The sequence below is a fragment of the Martes martes genome, assembly GCF_963455335.1.
Source record: "Martes martes genome assembly, chromosome: 2".
Lineage (NCBI taxonomy): Eukaryota > Metazoa > Chordata > Mammalia > Carnivora > Mustelidae > Martes > Martes martes.
This window is the reverse complement of record NC_137889.1, coordinates 157,311,071-157,331,083: the sequence shown is the minus strand read 5'-3', so window position 1 is coordinate 157,331,083 and position 20,013 is coordinate 157,311,071. Positions and strand designations below refer to the sequence as shown.

Here is a 20,013-nt window from a genome sequence, read left to right as displayed (position 1 = left end):
TCATGTTAGAAACCTTCAAGGTGAAAGTCATTGGAGTTAAGGCTAGTGTTTAGTTAAGACAAACTGAATTAATGGGGCCCACTCAAGATGGACTATGAATGTATTTCTGTGCCTGGCTTAGCTTAATGTGTCTCTTACCATGAAGGGAGGGCTAGAGATAAGGATTTTTTAAGCTGATAAAAGCTCTTTAAGATTCTTCAGAAAAAACTACAAAGATGAGAAATCTGAGGTTATACCCAATATGCTAAACACAGAGGTAGTACTCTTTCAGAGCAAACACTAAGACTTGTTTCAGTGAAGCAGGTGATTTACAAGTCTAGGACAAAACAGCCTTTTCATTTCTTAGAAAGAAAAGACAAATAATTTTAGAACAACATTTTGATTTAGCAGCTGTAAGGGACCTTTGAATTTAAATTTCGATATATAAATCCCAATTTTGCCATGTAAAATTAATAATGGATTTCTCTAAAGCCAAACTCTCTTCAACCTCCACTGTAATTCTCTTAAGAAAGCATTAAATGAAAGCATTTCACTTTAGTTGAAAATCAATGGCACTTCAGTGAAGCATGCATCTCCCAAGTATTATGGAGTCAAGAATCATACAGTTCTCCTACTAAGACATGGGGCCCTGGATTTGATGATAATAACTTCATACAACATATGGGTCTTTGAAAAAATTAATACAAAATGAAAAGATTGAAAATCCAATATTAGCATGCTCAAATTCTCTTTGAAATGTCAACCCAAATGCATTATAATATAGTTAATGTTGATGATATGGTAATAATAGTAATAAAGATAGTAATAAGTAGAAATAATGTTTAATTACTGCTTACTATAGACCAGACACTTGCTAAATACTTTATATGCATCATTTCATTTGATTCTTTCAAGAATTGTGTGACTTAATACTATTATATTTTTAGAATAGACTTGAAGAAGGAAGATCTACATGTCAAGACATAAAATACTGTTAAGATGGATTGAAATATTTCATTATCAGTGTACCTGGGTGGCTCAGTCAGTTAAGCATCTGACTTCTGCTCAGGTCATGGTCTCAGGGTCCTGGGATCAACCCTGCTTCAGGCCCCACACACAGCAGGAGTCTGCTTGTCTTTCTCACCCTCCCATTGCCCCTCTCCCTACTCATACTCTCTCAAATGAATAAATAAAACATTTTCTTCTTTTTTTTTTTTTTAAGAATTTATGTATTTGTGAGAGAGAGAGCGCATGAGTAGGGGGCCGAGGGAGAGGGAGAAGCAGACTACCCATTCAGGGCTGGATTCCAGGACCCTGAGATCATGACCAGAGCCAAAAATAGACACTTAACCCACTGAGCCACCTAGGTGCCCCTAAATAAAATATTAAAAAGAAAAAAAGGTTTCATTATACATTAATCTATGGCCACTTGGACAATGAATCAAAAGGTATAGTAAACTCCATCTATTTGAAAAGTTTGTTTTTCTTTTGCATATTGATAAAATTATATTTATCTTTCACTGTGGTGATTATAAGGATGAGAAAGATAAACCTCTCCCTTCCAGGAACTCACAGTCTTGAAAGGAGATGAAATATGCACTAAAAATCCAAATATAATTCATGGTGGCTTGTCATAAACTGTAAGACAGTCTGTTGAAAGCTTTGGGTAGATAGAAAAAAAGAAAATTCTTAGAGCTTGGGGAAGGATCAAGAAGTCTCCTTAAAGGAAGAAGCAATTCCATTGGGTTTGGAAGGTGGGTAAAGTTTCAGCAGTCATATAAATATGAAACCCAAGAGAAGCAGTGATGTGCAATGTCTTCAAGAATAGTTTTTCAGGATGCCTATCTTCCTGGAATTTTTGACATATGAATAAACAATAACGTGGACTATGTTACATAAGATCTTCACGGTTGTTCAAAGGAGTTTAAACTGTATTTGGAATTCAGTATAGAGTTTCATAGTGGACACATAATATGGTCAGAGCTCTCTTGGGAAGATTAGTCCAGCAATACACTATGCTAATTTATCCTTTTTTTTTTTTTTTGGTTACTCCACAGATGAATAATTATTGTCTTGTTATCATGTGCCAAGACCTACATGAGGCAATAGGGATATAATGGTGAATATGACTCACTGTCTGCTTTCATAAAATTTATAATCATGAAAGTTAAACATAAAACTGAATAGTGTCACCAATACTATAAGAGAGAAAGTATACAACAGCACCTAGGAGGAGTACCTTCTCTAGCTTTGGGATTAAAAACAACAGCAACAACAAAACAAACAAAAACCTTCCCATAAAAAATGACTTCAAATTTTGTGTATTGCATGTGTGTGTATGTGTAGGTTTACTCTGTAGGAAAGTCAGTATATGAAAAGTCTCCCAGGTGGAAATATGTTTTGGGAACTTGATGTGGGGTCATTTGCTTTCCAACCACATACTTTCTTCATAACCTCAGTTATGTGCACGGGATTCCTGACTGTTTCATCCTGCAGAGAGGGTCTGACCATCAGTCAACTTCCAGGAGAACCAATGAAGCATTATGAACAAGGACCTTATGAAAGCAAATTCTGTTGAATTGAATTGGCTCTCTTCATAGACCTGGAAATCATCTGGTCTGACTTTTAAAAAAATACCAAATATGAATAATTCAGTCAAGCCTGAAATAAGCACCTTGAATGAGTATGGCTTTTAGTGTTCATTCATTCACTCAATTATTTAGTAATTATTTGTTGTTTATCAGCACCATGGAACCCACTGTACTAAGCACTTGCCTTACCCAATCCTTCAGTCATAATTAATCATTTCCCTTAAATGCTTAATTTTCCAGTACCTCCTTATAACATATTTATATTTGATTTCTGTCACTGCGGTTGTGTATATTAGTATCTGCAAGTAGACTGCGGCATTCTGAAGGAAGGAATTGTGTCCTTATCCCTATATTCCGTTGAGCCAATGGCACAGATATAATAGGGATTCTGTAAATGTTTGCTGAATGAATGAATAGATGGATAAATAGACAGATTTAAGTTCCCCAAATACTGATTCCTAAGTTTTCTCTTTAAGTTCATCAAAAAAGCAGCCCCAAGTCCCCCAATAAACAATTTTAACACGCTGCTCCTTTCCCAAAATTTAGATGGAATTGAAGTAGGTAACAAAATTGAAATTGTAAAGAAAGTCTGCAATCATCATTAATCCAAGAACAAAACAGAAGTATGCCTTTGGCTCTGCATATAACAACATTAGCATCATTTACAACTCCCCTATTCTGTGGTCCTATTTGAGTATCATTTTCTCAAAAGTACTGCCATATTTTCCTCTTTCTTTTCAGCACATTCAGCACATCTTTTTTGACTGCTTCATGCCATGTGCATTGGTCTTGTTGATGAGGAATAACAGATTCAAAAACTTCAGTGGAACTCTCTACATAGACATCTGCTGCTCAATAATTTAGTTTGAGAAAATAAGTAAGATATTTCTTATTTTTGCATGCATTTTTGGAGAACTGTGTCTTTATATTTCATTTGAGTAAAGTGATTCAATAAAGCAAAGAATGTTTTCCCCCTTAAAATCACGGGATGTTAATTATGTAATGTTCTCTAGAAGTTAGGAAATTGCATGAGGTAAGATGAAGGAGATGACAGAGATGGAAATTATAGTCAGAGAAAATAAATTCTGAATTCCAGATACCCTATTACTCTGTTTGATCTGAGAAAAATTCCTTAATCTTAGTGAGTCTCAGATCTCTTTTATGTAAAATGATAATAATAATAATAGCCTTCCTATATTGTTACTTTATCATTGTGAGAAGTTTGAGATGCAGTGGATATCAAAATACCAGGAATTGTTCTATGCGGAAAACTATCATTTGTGGTGATTATTGTATGGAGGTAGTAGACTAAGCATTCTACCTGCAGTTTCTCATTTAATATTTCTCCAAACTCTATGAGACGGATTCTACTTTTTCATTGTTTTTAAATGAAGAAACTGATACATAAAGAAGGTAGATCATAGAGTTATGCAGCAGACCCAGATTCAAGCCCCAAAGCTAAAATGAACTGAGTGTGGGATACATAAAAGGGTTGTGTGACTTGAGAGCAGAGTAGAGAATGTTTTCCTCTGAGGCCAGCCTGTTCCCAGGAGAAGGATGTATGCTGGCTCAGGTTGAGAGTGGGTCAAAATCCAGGGGGGAGGAGAGAAACTCAACCAAAATTTAATTAACAAATATTTTGTTCCAGTTGATCATTGGAAATAAGTAATTCAACTAATTGTCTCTGAGGCAAAGAATAAGACTTTTGATTCATGTCTAGCCCTGTCATAGGTAAACAGAGGGTTCCTCATGAGTCTTACTTAGGTAAGTCATATTGGAAAGGGTGATTCTTTACAGTCTGCCATTTCTCAGGACACACAAGAGTCAGGGGGATTTCTTAACCCTCACTGTTTTCCAGAATCACAGGGCTCAGGTAAAGTTCAAGTGGTTAGACATGTTCAAGATAAGTTTTGGAAGCCATATGTTAAAGTTGGCAGGGTCCCCAGAGGACCCTGTGAAATCCCTTCCCTGGACGTTAATTGAGTCAATCAGTTTTAGAAATTCTTTGTTACCAAAGCATAGAAAGTAGCCTAAATAGTAAACTGCTCTATTTTAAAATCCACACCCATTGTGATTTCAGTCAAGTCTCTGGACCTAGTGAAACTTAGTTTCCTTGTATGTTAAATGATGAATCATAATAGACAAATCCTTAAAAAGTCTTCTAGCTTCGACCTTCAAAACTTGAGGAAGACATAAAGATTTGTCCAAGTTCCCTGTGGTTTGATATGTGGAATTAAAGGCTGAACCACTCCTTACTCTTCCTCCCAATACTCAGACAGCATCAGTGTAGGAGACACTTAGGGAATGCTCTGGCTTTGGATGTTGTATAGCCTTTTCATTAGCAATTCAGAATAATGTTATCAAGGCTCCTTTCGTCTCCATTCTGCCAATCATTTGTCCTTCCTAAACCTGCAGTACCCCCTTTGCTTTGCCTTGCATAAATGGGGTGATTCTTGGATTCTTTCTTTTCTAAACCTTCTGATTTTCTCTATTTTCCTTCCACTGCCCTTCTGAAATTTTTTCTGTGTCATGTAAACTCCATTTTTGGTGTTGTTTCATACCTTCCCAAAGACCAAGTTCATTTTCTTACTTAATTTTCAAGAAACATTCTTGAAGCTTACCTTTTTTGAAAAAGCCTACAAAACTCACCAGTACTCAGCTGCTGACTTACTTTAGGTTCTGTCATTTCTCTGCATTTGGATCTTAGTGTTTCAGCTAGTTGAAGCACAGCTCTGTGGGTCTTGTTTATGATCCAGTGCCTTGGACATAGCACTGTAATAGATGCAAAAATTACCCAATTACCAAACCTTAAGGAGTACTTAGGTTAGGAAAAAAGTAAAATGTTATTAATGAGTGGGCTTGTATTATAAATATGAGTGACAGCCTAAAGTGAGCTTTCAATGAAATAAAGGTAAATTATAACTCCAATTAAGCAGAACACTATAACTATTATTTTTGTCCAAATTAGAAAGCATCAAATACAATCTTGATAAAATTTTGGTGGATAGTGGACATATGATAAAGTAAGTGGAGAGGACACAGAAACCATCTTTAAAGCATTCAGGTAGAACAAAGTGAAAAAGACATAAATCCAAATCCAGGTATCATGGTGCTCCGGTAATCTTGAGAAAGTTACTTCACCTCTCACACCTGAGCTTCCCCAATTATAAACTCGGGACAATAATTACATTAAAGGACTGCAAAAGGGAATGAAAAAAATAATGTATGGAAAATACCTGTACCTCTGTAGGCCTATGGGAAACATCCAGGAATACTGGAGTTGTTATTAATCTCATATAGTTAATTAACATTGACTTACCCAACTGGACTAGATTCACTAGTGAGACCTGTTTATAAACCCAGAAGGAAGGGGATAGAATCTTGGAGCTCTGAATGGACTACTCACCTTGCAGATTTATAAGAGAAATGTTCCCTGTGGAAAGAGAAACTTAACAAATCTAAAGAGGAATGCCTATGGACAGCTTTTATGTTTTGCTAGTTAAAATAGTCTGTGATCTTTTCATCACAGTCTGTATCATCCTTTTCTTTCCTTTTCTTTTCTTAGTACCTGTCCTACGCAAATCGAAGGTTTCTTGTCTATTTCTTGCCTCCTATTTACCACTTACTACATTCCCTGAAGGTTGTTGCATTTAGGTCATGTTTTCAGATGTAAATTCTCCTCCTTTATCTTGATAGAGCTGTGTGAGGAAACAACTGGACAAATAAACACAAGAATATCAAAGTCTAAGAGAGAAAAAAATACATGAAAATATAGAAATACATACAAAAATAGAGACTAGAGATAACATTTGTGCAGACAGAGTAGTTTTAGTATGACAAAGAGAAAAGGAGACTGGCTTTTGTGGGCTCGTTTGGTCAAAGAAGGTAATTTGGATGATTGAGTTGCATGGTTTGGAGTTATACAGAGCACATATTTGCTGGATAATTGAGATTTCTCCCACTTACTTTGAGCTAATAGATTTCATCTTTAAAACTCAATGCTGTCAAATATGGGGGATATATAACTAAATGGAGAAACAATAATCTTGGGGAAAAAAGTGATTCATTACACAAAGTAAAATTTTTGTCCTTAGGAAGTTCATAAGTATATTTGACTGGTCATTGTTTTATGGGAACTTTTTGAATGTTGGTGGCAGTAATGGGACAGAAATTATTCAGTTGGGGCTGGTTTTAAGAAATGGCTTCAGCCCCTAAGTGGTTTGCCAAGTTTCTGTTAAACATCTCACATTATTGAGGATACAAGTCAAAATCACTTATCAGCAGTTCTTCTAAATAGCAAGGAACATGTATCAAAGAGGCCATGAAGGAATTTCTAATGAGAAAAAATGCTCTTACTTTTTGAGAAATTAACTGCTCCAATAAATTGCAAAGATAAAGTAGGAAAAGTTATCACAATAATGTCTGTTGTAATAAAACTAAACTGTACAGCTGATAACAGTTAAAATTCCAGAAGGTAAGTTAATGAAATACCATTCTCCTAAAAGCCCCTTTGGTCCTTACTCTGAAATATAATTCTGACAGTCACATATAAAGGATATGGTGGAAACTACATGGAAATACTATATCTGCACATGTTCTAGAGATTCATTGCCTATGAACTTTTGAATACATATAAAGTTTAAAAAGCAGAGTATATTAAATGAAACTTTCAGGAAGGTGAAATAAAATAATCCTAGGACCTAAAATTGATTCTTAAAGTGTAAAAGAGATGAAAGTCTGTGGAGAGAGAAATCAGGCTGAATTGCTAGCTGGCATTGGAAAATTTCTATCAAAGATCACGGGAACAGGACAAAGATGGAGTCATTGAAGTCTCCCTAACACCTTCCATGGATTCACCAATGTAGGAGAGGCCTACAGCTTCTGTTTCTGCAAATTCCTAGGCAAGCTAAAGATTTGTAGTAGAGCAGAAAAATTCATAAGCCTAATGAGAGAGCAGAAAAGAAAACGAACAGAAATAGCACACATAGAAATTGGAAAGTAATCCTAAATTGGAAAGCTTAGGGTAATAGTTTTGCTGTTTATATATTACTGAACATCTCTTACACATAGCAATGATCAAAATGGCAATGAATGGTGAAAACTGTGTGTGTGTGTGTGCACATGCGCGCGCATGCACGCAACTGCATGCAGAGAGAGAGTGCACACATATGTGAGAGAGCAGGGGATAGGGAGAAAGGGAGGGAGAAAGGGTGAACGAGAGAAGGAGGATAAGACAAAGATTAAAGCTGTAAAAGCCATAAAAAGCCAAAGATACTATATGCATACATGCTCAGATACCAGGCTGAGGATCTCAGAACTCAGGGCCAGCTTCTTGCCCCATGGTGAAGCCAAATAGTTCAGGGCCATCTCCCAAACAAACAGCAGAAGGGCAATAAACAGAGCCATCTTCAGTTACCACGAGTTCAATGAGAGCAAGGGCCCTATCCACATAACCACATCCTCACTAATTAAGTAAAAACAACAACAAAGCAGTGAAACAATTACATGTGAAATAAAGTAAATTGAAATCCACCAAAACTCTATAGGAAAAGGCATGAAGAAATAGTGCAAACCATGACAGAAACAAACCTCTCTGCTTTGAGCCATCTGTGCCACCCATCAGCTGGTAATAATATGACTCTGGGTAGCAATAGAAATAATCAAAGGCAGAGCTTTAAGAAGGCATGGCAATACTAATAGATTTTTTTCTGGGTTTCTGGTCTTTGTTTATGGATAATTATAATTTGGCAAAGTGTTCAGAGGCCCATCATATGAATGTGTCTCCTGCGCTTTATTTAAACAACAGCTCACAAAGGACTTGCTTCAGTTTACCACCATACCAACTAAATGCTAGTAGGAGAAAACCTTCAAGTGATATATGAATTTTAAATTATAAGTTGATTTAATGTATCATAGCAAATTTTCCAACCAGAATTCTAAGTAAGTGTACTTAATATGTTTACCTGTCCTATGAAGCTAATTTTGGTTATCTTAACATATTTGAAATAAATTTTGCTTTCAAGGTATAGCCATTTGATCTTACTCTATTTTAGACTTAACTTTCATATATTCCCAAGTACATCATTATGTACTCTTGTATTTGTTGAAATCTTAAAGATATGGGAAGTGAATAATCTTGGCTTCAATGCATGCAAGAATAGCCTATTCTGAGAATAAGGAGATATTTTATGGAAAGGACATGGAAAATTATAAGCTGGTTAAATTACCCTCATTTATATCAAGTCATATCTATCTTCAAATATGGCTTATTTTTTTGTTAGAAATGAATTCTCAGAATATCAATGTACCAATTGATATTTTTGGGGTACATGCAACAGAAATAAATCCTAATTATTTTGAGCAAAACTGGAAATTTATTAAGAAAAGATAGAATTGTTCAGTGATTCAAAGGAAGAGTTGAAGAAACATACCAGCAAGGGGAGATAAGGCAGTTGCAGAGATCTAAGAAACAAGAATTAGTGGGAAATTTTTTCAAAGTGCTAGCCTTGGGATGAGCAAAATCTGACCATTTTTAATCCCTGGATTGCTCAGTTTAATATTCAAATTCCTGGAAGGGAACTTGGTTATGGCCTAATTTAAATTACTTATGTACCTTTTGCCAGTGGGAAAGCTTTGTCTTATTTATTAGAGATATACTACATATTTATTTATTAGAGATATACTATGTACTTATTTATTAGAGATATACTGTGTATTAGGTATAGTTTCACATGTATTATCTCATTAAACTGTCACCTGAAATTCCTGTTAGAACTAAAATTTTTATTTTGTGCTTATGAAAACTGAAGATCAGAAAGTTATATTGACTTCTATTGCCACTCCCCAAGTAATTCTGGTCCATTTTTGGTTCTATTTCTATTATTTGTGCAGACTGTTCTTCCTTTAACTAATTGTTTCTAACCAGGAACCTTGTAACACTAAGGTAAAGAAATAAGACCTGGATAGTTATGGGAAAGCAAACAAGCAAACAAACCAACCAACAAACACAAACTGCACAACACTGTCTTTAGGATTAGTGCTGAAACTACAACCTCATGTACAATATGATGAGTACAACTATACCCAGCAGATTGAACATAGTCAACCACATCTCCTAATAATCTCACTAAAATGAAAATAAAATAAAGGAAGGGTATAAAATCTCCAGGGGAAGCACCAGTAATCCTGATAGGACAACACATTTTTGGAACACAGAGAGCAAAAGAGGAGTTAACAAGACAGAGAAAGTGGAATATGAATATATTTTCTTAATCTTAGTTGCCATTTATTATAAGATGCACCATTAATTTGTTTCATTGAGAAAGAAAAATCACTGCCAAATATAATTATAAATATTTATGATTATGAATGTCCACTTATCTATTGCTATGTAACAAACCATCTCAAATTTAGTAGCTTACATCAACAATAATAATTTCATTATTATCTCTCACACTTCCAAGGGTTGACTGGGCCTGGCTGGATCTGGAAATCTCATACGGTTGTGACCACAATGCTTGCTGGGGCTGTCATCCTCTCAAAGTCTGCTTCACTTACATGGATGATGATTACTGTTAACTGTCATCTGGGACTTCAACTGGGCCTATTGGTTGAAATAGGTATATTCAGGGACGCCTGGGTGGCTCAGTTGGTTAAGCAGCTGCCTTCGGCTCAGGTCATGATCCCAGCGTCCTGGGATCGAGTCCCACATCGGGCTCCTTGCTCCGCGGGGAGCCTGCTTCTCCCTCTGCCTCTGCCTACCACTCTGTCTGCCTGTGCTCGCTCGCTCGCTCTCTAACAAATAAATAAATTTAAAAAAAATTTAGAAATAGGTATATTCAGACTTTACATGTAGCCTGGACTTCCTCAGAGCAAAGTAACTATTTATAAGGACAAATATCCCAAGAGAGATAGCTGGGCAGAGCCATATTGCTCTTTAGGACTTATCTTCAAATCACACAGCTTCACATACACTCCACATTATTGAACAAGACAGCTCCAAAGTTCAACCAATTTCAAGGAGAAAAGACATGTATTCCTTACTTTGATGAAATAATGGCAAGGTTACCATGAAAACAGAGCATGCTAGATGAAGATACTATTACAACCATCTTTGGAAAAGACAACCTTCCACAATGTGATTCACTGTAATGTGGGTCCCCACATTCAAAAATATTAAAATGAGAAAATTATTTCATCTTATCATCAATAAATATGGTAATTATCTACAGTTGAGATACCAAATGACAGGCAAGCAAACCCATGTTGCAAAACTTTAGAAAGCTCAGGAATTTGAGGCATCAACTACCTTAAAAGGTTTTTTTATGACCTGTAACTTGTTGAAAGTTTGAACAAAGAGGAGTTAGTTCTTGGGACTCTGTCTTCATCCCCTGTAGCTGGGTAAACATCCTTTTCTCTCCTGGCAGGAGAAAACTTGCTATGCGGAGAAATTAAGCCAAGATTCTCAAGATCTGGCAGATAAGAAGCAGAGTTTTGAAAACAGAGTATTCAAAAAAGTCTACATGTAGAACCTAAGATCCACATCCTTCTCCTTGTTAGTTCTAAGACCTTTGGCAGAGAGATTTATTCTTCATCTTTTCCCCTCTACCTTTATAGGTGATGGATTGGAAGATTCTTCTCTGGAAATATGAGATGACTAATGGGCTTAGAGAGTGAACAGAAGGATATGCAGAAATGGACATCATTTAAATATGTTGGAACAAAGAGTGCTACAATCCTAACTCTATCACTCTGCAATAAAGTCTTGCACATGGATCTTCCAATCATTTCTTTAGTGCTTTAATTTTAAGTATGAGTCAGCAGTCAAGAATCATCAGACATGTATGGAAAGCCTCAGCATGAAAGGAGATTAAAGCAAATAACAGTCAGAAGGAACTTGCCATAAATAGAGACAAACAAGGATCAGAACAAATCTTAAAACACACAAATTACCCTAAATTTTAACCTTGGAGATTTTAAGAAGATATTGCATTCATGAAATGAGAACAATTACAGAAAAAAAGAATTAAAAAAAAAAGAAAGAAAGAAAAATAGAGAACAATAAATGATTTGAAAAGATGGTTTCAATTAAAAATTTAACATAAATCTTGTTTTTATTACCATGATAAGGATACTTAACATAAGATCCTACCATCCTAATAGAACCTTAGGTATGCAATACAGCATTAATTATCTAGAGGCACAGTGTTATACAATAGATCTCTAGAACATATTCATCTTTCATAATAGAAGTTTTATACACATTAATTAGCAACTTCTAATTTCTCTCTCTCCAACCTGGCAAGCACCATTCTATTTTTTAAATTCTATGAGTTTGACTATTTTAGATACCTCATATAAGTGGAATCATGAAGTATGTATTCTTCTGTAATTGTTTTATTTCACTTAGCATGTCTTCAAAGTCCATCCATGGTGTCATCTATTATAGTATTTCTTTCTTTTTTAAGGCAGAATAATTTACCGTCAGATATATATATCCCATTTTCTTTATGCATTCATCCACTAACTGAGACTTAGGTTATTTTTACATCTGAGTTATTGCGAATAGTGCTATAGTGAACATGAGAAGCCTAATACCTCTTTGAGATCCTGATTTCCTTTTTTTTTTTGAAAAATGCCTAGAAGTGGTATTTCTGGATCATAGGGCATTCTACTCTTAGTGTTTTGAGAAGACTCTATACTCTTTTCCTTAGCAGCACCACTATTTTGCATTCTGCAAAACAGTGGGCAAGGGTTCCAATTTCATTAATACTTGTTTTTTTTTTTTTTTTAATAATAGCCATACTTAACAGGTGTGAAGTGATATCTCATTGTGGTTTTGGTTTGCATTTCCATGGTGAGCAGTGTCATTGAGCATTTTTTCATATACATTTTGGCCTCAATAGTAATCTTTAGGAAAATAGAATCAAAAGGCCAAAATTTTCAAAAAGTAGGTAAGAAAGGGAATTTTTAAATGATAAGTGATAAATCAGTAGGTCACTCATCTGACTAATATAAATGCCAGAAAAAAAGAACAGGAAAAAAAAAAGGAAATCACTAAAGAAATAATGCAAGGAAATTTCTCAAAATTAAAATTGCCCTGGTGTGCAGAATAATATACCCATACTATGTCATATTTCATAAAATTTCTGAAACTAAAATAAATTAAGATCTAAATATTCCCGTGGAAAAAACAAACAGGTCATATTTAAAGGATGGAGAAAAAGAATGGCAACTGACATCTCAAAACTAGAAACTAACAACAGTGGAGCAATGATTTCAAAATCTAAAAAATAATGTATTTTTCTCTTTCAACAGAGAATTCTATCTCTAGCCAACTATCAATCAAATTTGGGAATAGACAGCAATGTTCATCAGGTAAGCTTTCAAACCAGCAACCATTCTAACATTTTAAATTATGTTACATCATAACAAGAAGTAACTGAGAAAAAAGAACCCGAATCAAGGAAAGAATGGATACACCATGAAAAGGGGAGAAAGGTAGTCTCTAATGAGAGCAAGACAGCAGGTCTAAGATGCAAGTAGAGAAGGGAGTAGGAGAATGGGGCCTTTAGGAATGATGTCTCCAGGGAGAACAGAGAAACAAACAGGTGATGTAATGTTTTTGACCATAAATAAAAGGGAATATGGTCTGATATTTTTTGAAGAGTTAATGAAAAATTGATAGGGACAAAGACAATTAAGCAAAAATTAATTCAAGAAAATTATTTAAATATGGAAAAAACTCAAAATATTGCACAGGAAAGGTAATTGAAATATAGTGCTTGACTTGGCTCGGGAGTGAAAAATAATTACTTAGCAACTATAATGTAAACACTGAAAATTGCTTTATCTGAACAATTTTGATAAAACTGTATTGGAAGAAGGAAAGAATGCAAAGTAGACAGTGGGGACGTTTGGGTGTTTTCTTCCTATTTCATAATAAGTAGGCAATAAATAATGATGAAGTTAATAAATCAAGAAAGAGGAATGTTAGCATGTTATTTGAGTTATGAGCATTCATTTTAAGACTTCCCATTCATTTTAAGACTTAACTTTTAAAAACAATGCAGAGGTATTATGTTGATAGAAATAACTTTTAACCTTTTCCTATAGGAGCCACCGGGTTGAGAGGAGCGTGGCCTTCTCCTCTCCCCGCGATGGCGTGTGCTGGCCCATTGATATCTGTGTACTTGGAAAAGGGGGAATCATCTGGCAAAAATGTTACTTTGCCTGCTGTGTTCAAGGCTCCCATTCGATCAGATATTGTGAAATTTGTTCACACCAACTTGCGCAAAAACAACAGACAGCCATATGCTGTCAGTGAATTAGCAGGTCATCAAACCAGTGCTGAGTCTTGGGGTACTGGCAGAGCTGTGGCTCGAATTCCCAGAGTTCGAGGCGGTGGGACTCACCGTGCTGGCCAGGGTGTCTTTGGAAATATGTGTCGTGGGGGCCGCATGTTTGCACCCACCAAAACCTGGCGCCACTGGCATCACAGAGTGAACACGACACAGAAGCGATATGCCATCTGCTTTGCCCTGGCTGCCTCAGCCTTACCAGCGCTGGTCATGTCTAAAGGTCATCGTATAGAGGAAGTTCCTGAACTTCCTTTGGTGCTTGAAGATAAAGTTGAAGGCTACAAGAAGACCAAGGAGGCTATTTTGCTTCTTAAAAAACTTAAAGCCTGAAATGATATCAAAAAGGTCTATGCCTCTCAGCGAATGAGAGCTGGCAAGGACAAAATAAGAAACCGTCGTCGTATCCAGTGCAGGGGACCCTGCATCATCTACAATGAAGACAATGGTATCATCAAGGCCTTCAGAAACATTCCTGGAATTACTTTACTTAATGTAAGCAAACTGAACATTTTGAAACTTGCTCCTGGTGGGCATGTGGGACGTTTCTGCATTTGGACTGAAAGTGCTTTCCTCAAGTTAGATGATCTATATGGCACTTGGTGTAAGGCTGCCTCCCTCAAGAGTAACTACAACCTTCCCATGCATAAGATGCTTAATACAGACCTTAGCAGAATCTTGAAAAGTCCAGAGATCCAAAGAGCCCTCCGAGCACCACGCAAGAAGATTCATCGCAGGGTCCTGAAGAAGAATCCACTGAAGAACCTGAGAATCATGTTGAAGCTAAACCCCTATGCAAAGACCATGCGCCGGAACACCACTCTTCGCCAGGCCAAGAATCACAAACTCCGGATGGATAAGGCGGCGGCAGCCTTAGAAGCCAAATCAGATGAGAAGGGAGTTCCAGGCAAGAAGCCTGTGGTAGGGAAGAAAGGAAAGAAGGTTGTTAGTGTGAAGAAGCAGAAGAAACCTGTGGTGGGGAAAAAGGCTGCAGCTACCAAGAAACCAGCAGCTGATAAGAAGCCTGCAGAAAAGAAACCCACTGCAGAGAAGCCTGCTGCCTAAAAACTTAACGTTTATTCATAAAAGTCAAATAATTTTGGACAGCTAATTTTGAATAAAGACATGATCAAAGCCATTGAGAAGCAAAAAAAAAAAAAAAAAAAGAAATAACTTTTAAAAAGAGTAGAGACTTTCAACGTAGAGAAATAGAGTCTGTATCCCCTCTCCTCTACTTATTCCTTATTTTCCCCATAAGTGAGGTGTTTTTCTTTCATAGCCTCAGTTTTGTGTATATACAATGAAGAAAAAATAACACCAATTATTGTGTATAACACTTTGCCATGAGTAACACTTGAATGCATTAGTACATCTAATTATCACAGAGTTCCCATGACTTCCCACACTCTTATTATCCTATTTTATATACGGGTAAAGAAGAACAGAGAAAGGTTAAGTAAGTTGTCCCAGTTAATATTATAAATTGTTGATGAAAAATTTGAACTTAGAGAGCAAAATACTAGAAATATCCCCAACTCTTGCCACTGTAAAGAATTTAAATGATAGCATCTAGCACTGAGCTTGCAGGAGTAAGTGCAATAAATACTTGTAAATGAATGAGTAAATGTTCACTTAACAACTTCATTAAATGCATAAAACACATATGATCCATTTTATAATGCTGATGTATTGAACTCACACAGTAGTTACCCAGGCATTAACAGAGTTTAGTGTATGATTGGGCCACTTGAATTGAAATATATAGCCATAGAGCCACCAAAGTATGTATAAGTAAATAAATTATACTATAATGGTGGTTCACTATTAATTTATATAGCTACTCTAGTTAAAAAATATTTGCAGATCATGAGGGACATTTTTCATAATGATGCCTGGGCAAGTAAAAGAATTCCTACTGTTAAATACAAGCCAGAAATTATATTTTTCAAATCTATGTTTCCAGAAGGAAGTCTTCCCTTGTCAGTTCTTCCTTCTTGTCTTTATAGTGGATCAATTTTTCTATCAATTATGCTAATATACATTACATCAGACTTGTCACCCAGAAGTGGGAATATCTAGAACTGAAAGTCTGTTAAGGAGTATGAATGGATTTCTTTTCACCCTAGTTAGATTAGCCTTTTGCAACATTTTCATCAATCTTTGAAAGAGAATGTTACCAAATTCAGTTCAGACGTCAGTCTATAATTAATTATTATACATGTGAAAAGTTCTGCCATCAGGTATTGAAAATCCTAAATGTCTCAAAGAGTTTTCAAAGAATGGCAAAAAGAAATAATAATAATTAAAGGTTTTTAAAGCTATAAAGACATATAAGGAATATTTTGTTAGCTTCATATAGAATTAAAGCTCAAGAAATTTGTGTTTTTGTTTTTTTAATTTAAAAATAAGTGCTGAAAAGGGTTTGTATAGTGATGAGGTGTTTGATGCACCAGACTTAGAAAGTGTTAAGTTAAAATACAAAACTCCCAATTCTAAGTGCCATGTTTTTTCTATAATTCCATATTGCTTGCTTTTAAAAAAGTCTTTCTAAATATTATTAACTGTACAATCAAATGATTAAAGATTAATAAATTTGACTATTAAAAAATGACACTACCTCTGTCTATTCATATATGTCCCCATGTTACGTTGTTCAAAATCCCAGGATTTTAAAACAACAATTTGGCTTTTAAAAAGGTTTCCACTGGGGCACCTGGGTGACTCAGTTAGTTAAGCTTTTGATTCTTGGTTATGGCTTGGGTGACGATCTCTTGAGTCATGGGACCAAGGCCCAAGTCCAGCTCCCTGCTCAGCGGAGAGTCTGCTGGGGATTATCTCTCTCTCTCTCTCTCTCTCCTTCTCCCTTTTCCCCTCCCACCACTTTCTCCCTCTCTCTCTCTCTCTCTCTCTCGCTAAAGTAAATAAATAAAATCTTTAAAAAATAAAATAAGTAAATAAAAGGTTTCTATTACCATACATGCAAAGTAATTTTTCATTACTGTTCATGACTACTGAACTCTAAGAACTGATTATATTTTCAAACAAGCCTCAGAATAATTAGTTTTGTTTTTTTTTCTTTTTTTTCTTTTTAAGATTTTATTTATTTGAGAGAGAGAGATGGTCATAGAGGCAACACAAGCAAGGGGAGTGGGAGAGGGAGAAGCAGGCTTCCCATGGAGCAGGGAGCTGGATGTGGGGCTTGATCCCAGGATTCTGGGATCATGACTTGAGCCAAAGGCAGACAATTAATGACTGAGCCACCCAGGTGCCCAAAAGAATCAGTTTTAAGTGAAAAAAAAAAGAAAAAAAAAATAGAACTAAGAAACAAACCATGATTTTAAAAGGATAAACATTAGAAAAATTTTTTTAAATTAAATTAAATTAAATTTTATCTTATCTTATTTTTTTGTTGTTGTTTTGTTTTTATGATACTATTCATACTGCCTGAAGTTTCTTTGGAACACATATTGGCATTTTTTATAAGATGCACATTTTAGTGTATACTCATTCTTACCTCTCTTAGGCAAAGGATATGAAAACCTGGAATTTCAGCATAATACATTAGAGATACTAAACTTGTAGTAGTTTTGGGTTTAATTCTTGCTGGTTATAAATGGCTGCTAGATGCTAATAAAAGATTTGGTTGATTGGTCAGCAACTTTCAGCAATATATCATGAGTCATTTTTTTAACATATTGAATCTCATTTCCATCCTTAGTAATGCAAACATTACTAATTATTATAAGCCATCTTTTAGCAATTATTTTGATACTTAAAAATATAGTAGAGGACTGTTATGATTAAAAGAAGATAGACTATCAACCTGGATCATTCAGATTAAAATTCACTGTCAAAATTACCACACAGCTGTGGCTATACCTACCAAGAAAGTAAAAAGGGAAATTTTCTAATTGTTTTCAAGATATATCTGTTCTGAGAATATGATATAAAAAGTATACATAGAATGACCATCTTATTGGAATATTATCATTTTAACATGGTTGATCACCTTGAATGGCTTCAAAGAACCAAATACTAATAAAATCCTAAATATGCGATTCCTGGGGCCAAATTACAAAAAAGAAAAATTTGAAAAAAAAAAAAAAAAAAGAAAGAAAGAAAAAGAGGAAAAAGTCCTGAAAGGTGGTATTTGAATTTGGTTCTTAGTCTCCACACACGTTCTCCACCCCACCCCATTCCCCCACGCCAAATGTCACCATAGCTACTGTTTGGGAAGGTCTCCTAATAGAATTAATTGATCTAAGAAGGATAGGTTTAAGGTACTATTCTAACGTTGAGCAGGTTGCTTGGAGATTCAGACTGTAGGTGGGTTGTACCTTGATAAATTGGTGAAATTATTCATTTGAGATATATGCAGAAGCAGACCAGGGAAGCAGGAAGATTGCATCATGGTGCTCCACAGCATGCCTTTATAATTTGTATACAAGTCGGTGCAAGAGCACTGAATCAAGAAAACTTAATTTTGACAGGTCTGATATATAGTCTATTTTGGTTAACCAAAAGGAACACATACATTTACTACATTAGAGAAATTTCCATTATTTTTCTCTCAGCCATGAAAATCGATTTTGATGTGATTACACTCAGAGGCTGCTTGATGTGCCTCTGACAGCACAAAATGGATAGAGACAGTGGGTGGTATAGAATGTGGGAAACTGTGGCTAAGCTGGACTCTGGCTAAGTGAAAATCATAGGATTCAAATACCAATTAGGAAAATTTGTGTGAAAGCAGACCCAAGATAAAATAATGATGACTATGCTATATGTAAATAGTAAGGAAAAAATATTTCAATAGATCAAGTAATCAAGGGTTTTCATCATTTCATTTTCACTGTAAGCTTTATTTAGAGAAATGCAAGGATATTACTAATTGTAACCAGTCAATATTTTATTTCTTGAATAAAATATTGAGCCTTTATTATATACAAGGCCTTTATTTAAGCAATCTCTATTGAAGTTTATATTTTGTAAAGAAAAAAGTAAGAATTAGAGACTGTGTGATTGTATCTGGAAATTTCATTTCTGTTCCTTTTCAGAGCTCCTCTCTTACTATTTGTAAAACTATCTTGACTTTATTTCATTCATTCAATAATTATTTACCAAACATCCAAAGGCAAGGCACTTGACTAAGTATCTGGTACACAAGAACAAACAAGGTAGACAGTACTTGTTTTCATGGGGTGTATAGTCTAGTTGGGAATGCAAGCAAGTAAAAATAAATTACTCTAAAGTGTAGTAAGTGCTATAATAAAAGACTAAGTTTGGCCATGGATGATGAGTAGAGTCTATTCAGGAGTGATTATTCATCAATCAGAAACCGAGATGGGAGTAAGGGTCTGGAAGGAAGGAGGTATCAGAAAAAGGAAATAGCTTATTCAGAGTTCAAAAAGCTAGAGAGTGCATAATATAAGAAAACATGATGAAGAATTTATATTGACTGTCATGTAGAATGTGAGAGTTCGGGTGGAATGCTAATGAAAGATAAGATCAGAGTGTAAGCAATAGTGATTTAATCAGGGACCACAGGAGAAAACCATGAAAAACTTTGTCTGAAGGAAAGAAAGGGTGTAGATGGTCTTAAGTACCAAATATATATGTTTAGTCTTATACTTCAGTAAGACAATTCTAATTGCATGAAAGATAATGGATTGGATGTAAACCAGATTGGGAATATGAAGAAAGCTGGGAGACTGTTAAAGCAATCCAGGCAGGAGATGGTGGTAATCTTAATAGGAGTATAGGCAGTAGCTATGGGAAGAAATAGTAGATTTTAGAGGTTCATGGCTTTTGACTTTTTCTTTGTTCATTTGTTTGGAAGATAAATTGATATAAATATGTAGTTGATTGGATCTAGGGATTAAGGAAGAAAGAGTCAAAATGATTGCTGTAAAACAACCCAAGCCTGCAATGACTATATTTGAGCCATCTCCAGTTTTTCAGGAGATAGAGACAGTTCCTAAGTTCTCCATGCCTTCTTTCTTTATTAAAGACATTTCCCCATGTCTTCTGTCTTTAAGAAAGACAAAAACACAGGAATCATGGAAGAAAGGAAGATACAAGAAACA

The 20,013-nt window shown here is 35.4% G+C and overlaps 1 protein-coding gene across 1 annotated transcript; it reads left to right on the top strand.

Moving 5' to 3' along the window:
- The first annotated feature begins 13,698 nt into the window (after positions 1-13,698).
- On the top strand, positions 13,699-15,065 carry LOC308338617 (large ribosomal subunit protein uL4-like). The gene is given in 2 exon segments (XM_080796848.1): positions 13,699-14,257; positions 14,261-15,065. Coding segments are annotated over 2 exon segments (1,260 nt in total). The 5' UTR covers positions 13,699-13,729; the 3' UTR covers positions 14,993-15,065.
- The last annotated feature ends 4,948 nt before the right edge of the window (positions 15,066-20,013 follow it).